The sequence below is a fragment of the Caloenas nicobarica genome, chromosome 6 (genome assembly GCF_036013445.1).
Source record: "Caloenas nicobarica isolate bCalNic1 chromosome 6, bCalNic1.hap1, whole genome shotgun sequence".
Classification (NCBI taxonomy): Eukaryota; Metazoa; Chordata; class Aves; order Columbiformes; family Columbidae; genus Caloenas; species Caloenas nicobarica.
The window spans coordinates 31,174,388-31,184,692 of NC_088250.1; the positions used below are offsets into that span (position 1 = coordinate 31,174,388).

Here is a 10,305-nt window from a genome sequence, read left to right on the forward strand (position 1 = left end):
TTCCCCCTGAATGCACCTTTTACATCTGTACATACAGTCCAGACATCCATAAGTAATTATTTTACCAAGCCAGGTAAATCAAGATTTTAGCTTCATTGTTAACTCAAAGTTTTGTTGTAGAAACATTTTTTAAATTAACACCATCTTTGAAGAGAGTAAGTTATTTATATCTCCAAAAAATTTAATCAAAACTGTATTTCCCGTCTTGTAAGTGAAATCTAAGCTCAGACAGAATTAAAAAAACCTTACAAGAAGTGCAATTACAGCAAGTTTGTCTTCAAGACAATAAATCCTTTGTTTTCAGGTTCAATTTAGTTCATTTTCTCGTAACTCTTACATTCTTAAAAGAAAACATTACAGTTTGATTCTTGGGGAAAAGAATTCTATGCTATACAGACCAAAAATTAACAAGATTTGACAAAGATAACTCTTACGCCTGCTCTCGACACTGTCTCAAAACCTTATGTTTATAATAAAACAGGCTAGAAAGGAACCAGCACTAGAAAGCTATATGGTAAATTCTGTTCACTGCAGAACAGATAACAGGCATGAACAGATATGAAACATCATTAGCATTTTTCTTTTTAATTTGGTGAGAAGTAGGCTATGTTACTGCAGTTCCCTACACCAGAACCAATAACCATACATTGCTAATGTGTTATACAGGTATGTGGCACAGATACAGGGTACTGCACAGTGCTCATGCACTGATGAGCAATCACAGCAAGTTCAAAGCAGGTTACCTTAGTTGTCAAGCAAAGTACCATATAATAATAATAATAATAATAATAACAACAACAACAACAACAATAATAAAACCCCACCAAAACAATATAACATCCAGTATTAAAACATATTTACAAATTTATGTTTACATTTACCATCTCAGACAATGCAAAAGGATTGAGAGTCTGCAATTAGAGGATACTACATTAAGTCTAAGGTCAAGATGATGCATATGGAGGAAGGAGTAAGGTCCACACTATTTTACCTGGAAAACAGTTCCTACATCTCTCACCTTGTCCTTGCTGTTGAGATGCCATGTCAGCTGTTAACATTTGCAACCTCATTTTCTGGATGTGACTGTGTCCAGTCAGGAACAGAGTCCTCACTTGCGTTCAGGTTCACCAGGACTAACGATTTTGTCTCCATACCTCAACATCCACAGCTATAGCTTGCAAATACCTTGCAGAAGGAATATAACTTCAAGTTTCATGTCAGATAAGAGCTAAATAGACTGAATGAGAACTAAATATTTTATCAGTCTTCTGAGATGAACTAGATAATGACACAAATTAAGGTAAAATGAAGGAGCAATACTTCCACTAAGTTTAGAAGTGTTTGAAGAAAATCTGTATAAAACAGCCTTTTAAACAGCCACACTGACTTTTACTCTGCATGAGATGTGCTTAATTGATCACTAAGTAGCCCAGTGCCCATGTTCAGGTTGATAAAAGAATGTTACTTGGACAAAATTCCTCCTCGCTTGCAGTAAATCTTTGGCCTCACAGGTCAGGGCTGAGGCAAAATGGCGCATGCTCACGCCAACCACGTCTGCAGGACACAGCACAGCTCCTGTCTCCCCACCTGCCCCTCAGCGTGAGGGGATTCCCTCAGGATACTCACCACCACCCCCACAGTCAACACCTTTATTCACATCTCTCACATAGCAACGTTGCAACTGGTGTGAGTGACAAGTTGCACAGCAGGATGATCTGTCAGGAGAACATGAGCCACCCTGAGGCGGTCCCAGCCGGTTCCCGCCAGCTCTGGGGGGGCCACCACTGAGGGGGGCCCCAGCGGGGAAAGCCACCGTGTGCCAGAGCCCGGCACACCAAAACCTCCCTCAGCCAGAGAAGCACCTGGATACAAGGAGTGAGGGAAACAAAATGGCAGCCGCTGAAAGCTGGGGACACTCTGTGAGGTCCTCCATGGCAAAGAGGACAGGGACATGAGGAAAAGGTTCTTCATCCAGAGGGTGCTGGAGCACTGCAACAGGCTCCCCAGGGAGGTGTCACGGCCCCAAGCCTGACAGTGTTCAAGAAGAGACTGGACAACACCCTCAGACACATGGTGTGAACTGTGGGGTTGTCACATGCAGGGACAGGAGTTGGATTTGATGATCCTTGTGAGTCTCTTCCACCTCAGGACATTCTGTGACACCCTGTGGGACAGCCTGCCTCAGCGCTGCCACCATCCTGCAACCTGCAGTGAGCGTGCAGGCAGTGGAGACTACCCAGGAAAGGGCTGACTAAGTATTTATATAAGTGACTTCATAAGTGTGTGTGGTGGTCCTGTTCCTCAGTATGTGAATCAGCAGTCACAAGTTTGTATTGATTGCCAAGAAAATAATAAGATGTTAAATTCTCCAACTCAAGCTTGTTTTGCCAGCAGCACAGAGGTAGCTTGCCATGAGCTCTCCAGTGAGAACACTATTAATACACACTGCCAGGGCACATCCCTGAGCAGCGCTGAGGGAAGCACAGAATGCAAACTCTGTGGCTCCCCCGGGAGTGCTGAGGTTCAGACTTCAAAAACCAGCAGCTCTCTCCATTCAAATGTGTTCACTTCACTGAGGAGCATGGGCGTTTTCACAGCAAGATGAAAAACTGCTGTAACGTGGCAGAACAGGAAAGTGAATAGGAAGGAGAAAAAGGAATGAAATAGAAAAGGAAACAAACCTTTCAACACACCCTGCGTGTGAGAAAGGTGCACCCAGACACACAAGTCGGGATCTCTTCCTAAAAAACCTGCATGATACCTGCTCAGATATTTGCTTGTGTCATATTGATATGAGTTCAGTCAGCCCTAAATCCCTTCAGCTGGTTTCAAGTCTCAGCCAGGCACAGCAGCACCATAAAATTCCTCACAGCCACCCAAACCATTACTCTTCTATTTTCTTCCATGTGGGGTCATCACACCCCCTCTGGAAAGCTTAGAGGTACGATAGCACTGCAGGCATCTTCAGAGAGAGCCTGACAATGGTGTATTATAAGGCTTGTTGCAACATCCTTTCAATATTCTTAAGGTCCAGTGATTTAGAGAAGAGGGTCCTTTGTGTCTTCTGTCAGTTCCAGGAAGCTCCTGTCACTGGCATGGAGACTGCATATGGAAGAGAGCTGCTAAATAGACCAGTTAAAAGAATATGGGCACAGTTTCGCTCCCACATTACTGAAAACCATGAATGCTGCAACTTGGCTGAGGTCAGAGGAGCCACACTGCTGTGAGGTTGGGGGTGAGACACCCATACACCAGCTGTTACATTTCAAAGCCAATGGTCTCACAGGCTCTGCCTGAGATACACCCCCTGAGGCCACCACAGCCACAGTGTCAGTGCTTAAACAACAGCAGATCCCACCAATCCAACCCACAACAGCGCTGGAGTAAACTTATGCTGCACAAAACAGAAGAGGTTTCTCACTTTGAAAACTAGACTGGACTTGAACTACTGATGTGGAGACCTTGTAACACTTTCAGACACAAAGCATTAACATAATACCTTCCTCTTCTTCCACCAAAGGGAAGGGAAGCTTTTGATCATAAAAGATCAAGGTAAAGAACCTGAGCAAAGCAGACCATGTTTGACAAATTTTTCTTTCCTGTGTATTTTAAACACAGTCTGCTTATTGCTTTGGTTTTGTAACTTTCCTTTTGATATAATCAACAGTGTAAGACCATACAAAGAGTGGTTCCCTGCCCTAGATTTTGTGAGTTCTTCTTAGAGAATGCGCCTTCACACTTTTTCATTACCCAGTCAGACTGTTAATCCTTGTTCTGGAGAGATGGTCAGTGATGCTTTTTTTTTTTTTTAAATGACACTGATTCCAAATACATGACCAAAAAGAAAAAGGAATTAATGGAATGATACATTTATTCCACTAAGAGACAAGAAGCAACTTCATAAAAGTTAACACTGCAGAAAATACTATTACACAACTATATACGTTTGATAATGTTGTATTAAAGCATGCATCCTTATTATTTGCACTGCACATTTACACTGTAAATGTAAATCATGACTGTTGCTTAGTAGATATGGAAAATCTTACATCCCCATCTCACCTTGTTTATCTATCGTTTTGTACCATGAGCATTCATCAGTTTATAGTGCTTAAGAAAACAACACCTCCTTGAAATCAAAGGCAATGATGTCCTGATCAGAACTAAGAACTGGTAGCTGTAGTTCCTTTCACTCATTCTGCCCACAAAACACAACTCTTAGAGGCCTTAGAAGCAGACAGGAAACCTGCAACACTTCCAGGCAGATAAGAACAGCTAACTCACAGAACAGGGATCCTTTCACATTTTGAAATATCTCAGAGAGTGCCTGTGCCAGACCAAGTACTGCTGTCTCTCTCCAGCAACTCAAATCCTGATCCTCTTTGTAAGAGTATTTGCAACTCAGTCCTTGGTCTCCCCACTACCCACTCATCCCTTAATATTTTCCTGAGGTTAACAATCAGGATAGCGGTTTTTACTACTTAGCAGCATTTCCCACTAAAAGCTGGATTACACTGGTTTAAACAGTATATCAAAGGTCTTGGGATGAAACTACAGGCTTTGTGGTCAGATTATCCTTCACTACACAGTTCTGGTATCATTTTGGGCACATCTTTCTGTTCAGATATCATCCTGCCACTCTGCAAATACCTCACATCACAAGGCAGCTCAAGAATAACAGAAGCAGCAGTAAAAAGACAACTCAGAGCAATGGTCTTAACCTGCTGTGCAGCAATTAGAAATAAACTGCAGTGGGTATGTAAAACACCACATGCCATCACTCACTTTCCTCAACCAGGAGGTCTGCAGCCTCAGACCACCTGTGGACTCTCAGCAATTTATCACGTTTCACAAGAAAAAATAGCAAGTGAAGCACATGACTGGCTACTAGAGCATCTTTTCCTTCTCTCATAGGTTGTATCTTCTACTTTCAAATAGAAAGTGTGGCCTGTTTTAATCCTTTATTGATGAAGAAAATAACTGAAAACATCCCCCTGCGACAATTCTGTATCCTGTGGCACATTGTCTGCATCACAAGCCCTAAAAATGCCTTTGGCACCAAGAAACCTGTGCATAAAAACCAGCACTTGAGTCTGAATAATTAATATGCCATCAGCTGGCCATGTTTTTGGCAAGCGAGTGATTTTAATCCAATTACAGCAGAGGTGATGAGGTCAAGATGATTCTTACTGAAGAAACACCAGCAAGACTGTCCTCAAAACATAAGGCACTGCAGCTTGCTAGACTTATTTAGAGAGCTGACACACTGTAGTGAAGTTTAACAATGCTCAGACTTGTTATAACAAAGGTGAGTGCCAAGAAACTGCTTTGTGCCAGCAAACGGAATAGGAAAGGGATTCAGCAAGAACACACTTTGTTAAGCACACTGTAATCCTAAGCACTTAATTGCCTTTGGCAGGAGCCACATCCCATTGCTCTCTCAGAAGTTGCTCTATCTGCAACTTGATGCTCACAGCTACAGCAATGAATGGAGTGGGGGAGGAGAAGAAACTGGAGGAACTAGTAAGAGAGCTAACTACAGCTACCAGCCTGTCTTGCCGAACCACCAAAGCAAAATATATAAAATATTGGCATGTGCGAGGCTAAAACCGCACATCCGATTACTCTGGAGAGCTCCCATAGAAGCAAATGAAGACTGACTTGCATCCAGACTCTTTAATCACCCACATAGTCACAGACATTTGTTGTAGTTACACACCTGTATTTATACTTTAGTATTTATGTAGGTGTGGCCTCATTTCCAGACATTCTGAATGAACCCGTGTAAGTTGGTGTAAATTTGAAGGTATAGCCAGATCTTCTGCTTTTTTCCCCCTGTCTCTGCTTATAATGCATAATTCACAAATATTTTACAGTATTTAAACCCCAACTCACAGTTCCCACATAAATGGAAGCCTCAAAGGTAAATAACACACAAAGCCTCTTTAATTAAATAAGGAGTTTGGGGGAGGAGTTTCTACAGACCCTTTTAAATCTTAAGCCTGCCAACCGGATGAACAAAAGGTAGATTAGGCTCACATGATAAATCCCAGTAAACCTGAAAAGATTTTGTTAATAAGTCACTGAGGGAATTTTTCTTTTTTCCCCTAGAATTTCTGCTCACCAGAAGTGAGAGTTAAGATTAGTCAAGTGGGTTTGGCTTCCAGCAGCATTAAATGGGTATATGCCTCATGGAGTTCTAATCTCCTCATTTCTATAGAGCTCAATTCTCCTTTCATTCTTACCAAAGGAGAACCAGTTATTTCTAGCTTTTATACAGGGAGCAGCTGCTGAAACGTCAGAGGCAAAAAAATTTTATGGAATTAGTCAGGATTCCCAGGAAAGTTAAACTGGAATTCTATATCAGCTTTATTAGCAACAGCAACAAGAGAAGTAGAAATGTATTTTAATTTCATTTTGGTATTTCTTTCATGTAGCAGGTTGCAGATGATCCTTCTAAATTTCCATTCATAAGTTAGCATTCAGTAGCTTGTTCACAGAGCCAAATGACATGTTAGTCTGGCAATTAGTATACTCTTCTGTTTGTAGAAAGGCTTAATGAAGACATTAGAGACAGACCTTGCTGTAGCACATTCAACAGACCCTTTACAACTGCTCAGAAAAACACAGATTTTCGGAAAACCCATACTGTAATCACAGACAACATAGACGACATTTAAAGCTGTGAAAAACTAAAAAACAAAAAAGAAAAAAAGTCAAGAGTCCATCCTACCTGGCTCCATCTGGTTTCACTAGTGAATCCTTTTCAGCACTATAGATTCATCATATCTTCTCCGCATGCAGAGCTGAAATCCAAACAGCATATGTAATCCTAATGTACATCATGGAAGCATTTCCATCAGCAAAGGAGATGAAGGCAGCTGTGCAAGGCTTGCTAAGATCCTGTCTGGAACAGTGGATGCCACCGTCATCATTCAGGCTCAGAAAACATTTTAAGAAGTCTACTGCAACAGATGTAGCGACATGTTTCTAGAGCAATGAGAGAAAGAACATCCTATCTTCCGATGAGAATTTGAAAATGAATAATTTAGCGTCAAAGAGAGAAGAGAGTATTAACCAGACAGAGGAAAAAAAAGTTACATTTGTTACCTCCTAACTCATAGCTGTGGAGCAAACTTTAGAAAAGCTGTTGAGTAGAGCTCTAAAAAGAGCAAAAGCAAACAACTGCAGTGTGTTTTTTTTGTAAATGTGACAGGTTTATGAAGGAAAGGAGATGAGTCTTTCTGTGAAAACAGGATGAAACAGCCCAGAATCCCTTCCAGCCCATGCTCAGGCCTGAACCCAAACTACCTAGACGAGTCCAACAGCCACAGACTATGACTCCCAGTTCTCCAGAGTCCAACCAAAAACTTCATCTGTCTCCCTACATGGCTCTCAAACAGAGCTTCTGAGCACACTTTCCAGATTTAGACAAGCACAACGGCATTTGGAGTAGTTCTGAACTCTATTTACATCTGCATTTTGTTTTAGGAGAGCTCTGAAAGTAATTTGTAGCTATTGGTTTATAGTCTTTCTAATACAGTGTATTTGGCCTGCATAAGGATATTGCTATGGATTTTGATTGACTGTAAAAATAGGATCATCGCCCAGAGGAAGCCCTAATGGTCTTAAAGGAGGAGTCAGAGAGAACACAAAACAGACCAAAAACTGGTAAAAATCCTGTGTCTCTTACATTTAACTTAAGCCAATGACAATTCACAACCACTGCTTATTTCAGACTTTATAAATTCCCTTTCAACATCATACATGCAAACCAACAGATCTTCACTGACTTATTTCCTTCATCCTCCTTTGCACCATGTAGCAAGGCAACCAAAGCTATGGAGAGATGCTTGCAACGAAGTATCAGTTTTTTAACTTTCTTTGCAGCAGACCTTTTAAGATTTCTCTACAAGACCAATAAAATTTGGGTCAGTGATATTAACTAGTGTGAGCCTCACACATTTATGGAAAATCCTAGCTGTGATGTATATTGAAACGGGCACTTTCTTTCTGCTTATGTCTCTCTACAGAGGTTAAACACCACGATCACACACCAGTACAGAATGTGCTGCCCATCCTTCTAGTCACTGGTCCTCAAACATTGTCCTACTACAATCAACAAAGTCACTCCAGTTACTGTTGGCATTAAAACACTTATTCTGTCAGGTTAGAATGCAAAATGCTAAGGATGAGTGCAACATAAGTGTATTACAGAAATGTGTTATAGTGAGCGCAAGTTACAAAACTACCACGCATGTAGCAACTAACTACAGGAGTATCATTTGAGGAACCATAAAATACTGTGAACATATGCCAGAAGAAAATTAACTACTCATGCCATCTGACAGTTATTAGTAAATGTAATTTTGGTTTAAAAAGAGGAAGCTCCTAAAGCGCACTCTTAGAACTTAGTACCAAAAACATCTCAGCAAATATAAAGTTGTACAGGAAGACACATACCATATTTGGCAAATAATAATGCAAGTCACTAAGAAAAAAAATAAACACGTGTAGGAAGTAAGGGGAGGGAGATAGTAACTCAGTTTGGGATTTTAAATGTGAAAGGAATTATTCCTTCCCTTACAGCTTCCCTGACAGAAATGGTATTTCCAGCACTACACTAAGAGGTGGTGTCATTTTGGAGAGTCTTAGTGGGGAACACACCTTCTACATGTCATGTAAGTCCATGCTCACCCTCCATAGAGTTCAATGCTTGAAAACTCTCAGAAGCAGGGTGTGTGGAACCAGGTATCTGCATTTATCCTCTCAGCTGTTCCCTTTGTAGACAACGTAATCTATACTTCAAAACACTTTTAGTTCTGCTTCCTGACTCTATGGGTTTACTCTGGAGAGGACAGAGCTGTAGCTAAAAAGTATTTTTAAACTGCAAGGGAAGGGAAGAGTTCTTTGTCATTTTGTCGCTGGTCTCCAAATCATGCTCATCTGCCCTGCCACTCCCAGTCCAAGCGCAAGGAGTGGTGCCAGGCCAGAGTCCAGATGTGCACACACAGGAAAGAGGATTAAATGGCAAAGAATCCCAAAAAGCAAATTGCTCCATAGCATGAAGGCAACATACTGAGAAATTATTTCACATCCTCCTCATCCCTCCACTAAGTTAATGATTTTAAGCATTCATCTCCTTCTCCCATCCTTATGCAATATGTTTAAGTGGTGTCACCAGGATTTATCCTTCACTGAGACATTAAGTGTGTTGTGTAACAGGGTACAAATTACTTTGAGAACAGCAGAAGTTAAAAAAAGATCATTCATTTTATCCAAAATGTGAAACATGTAGATGTGCAGTGAAGGAACATTTCTGCATACGTCTCTACATATGCACCCTTACATTTGAAAGGCTCAGAAATCTAAAGGAGAGCCCAGGAAATGATCATTACAGCCTAGCCTATAAATGATTGCTCTTAACAGTCCTTTGCTACCTGCCAACAAAGAACAATAAAACTATAACAAATCACGTATAAAAGATGACAAGTACTTACTGCCTGGCTTGCTTGCTCTCAGATTAACGCGCTCTGGGAGGGGAGCCGTAGATGAGCCCTTCTCCCTGCAGGAGCCCGACTGACGCTCTCGCAGGGGCAGAGGCGGCAGCTGGGCTGGAACAGCCGCAGGAAACCCGCGGCTCCGATGCTCCAAGCCCGGCATGTGCCCGCAGCCCGCGCCGCTGGGCTGGCTCACTGCAGCGCGGCTGCCCCGTCGCTCCAGAGAAGCAGGTTCCCCTCCTTCTTCTCCGCCTACTCCACCCTCTCCGCCCCAAGGATGCCCCGGGCTCCTCACGGGTACCCGCCCCCGGGCTTCCCTCCGCGTCCCGGGGCGCAGCCGGCAGGGAGAACCCCGCGGGTCCGGGTAGCGCTACTGGAGCCGCCTCACTGCTCAACTCCCCCGTCCCGGCCCGGCGCCGCGCCTCCGGATCAGCCCACCTGCCGTTCGGCTCGGCTCAGCCCAGCCCGGCCCAGCTCAGCCGGCAGCCGCAGCCCCGCACACTCCGGCAGCGGGGGAAGCGCGGAGCCCGCGGGGGAAGCGGTGCCCGGCGGCGATACTCGCTGCGGTCGGCGCGGCTCCCTTTAACTCCTTCCCTGCCCCGCCAGCACGGGCTGGCGGCCGCCTCGGAGCCTTATTAGGCAGCGGCCGCGGGGCTGGGGGGAGCCCCGGGCCAGCCACGGCGAGCGGCGGTGGCGGGGAGGGGCCGGCTATGCCATGCCGGGCCAGCCCAGCACCTGTGGAGCGCGGCTCGCACAGGTGGAGTGGCTGGGTGTGGGGGAGCGTATAGAGCTCTATATGCGGGGG

General features: G+C 43.6%; 1 protein-coding gene across 1 annotated transcript in view; it reads right to left on the minus strand.

Moving 5' to 3' along the window:
• The window catches only part of MYLK (myosin light chain kinase), a 208,775-nt gene extending 202,010 nt beyond the window's left edge, over positions 1 to 6,765 (minus strand). The window contains exon 1 of the mRNA XM_065637614.1: positions 6,734 to 6,765. Coding sequence (XP_065493686.1) covers positions 6,734 to 6,743 — 10 coding nt within the window. The 5' untranslated portion in view covers positions 6,744 to 6,765. The remainder of the gene's footprint in view (positions 1 to 6,733) is intronic.
• Positions 6,766 to 10,305: the final 3,540 nt, after the last annotated feature.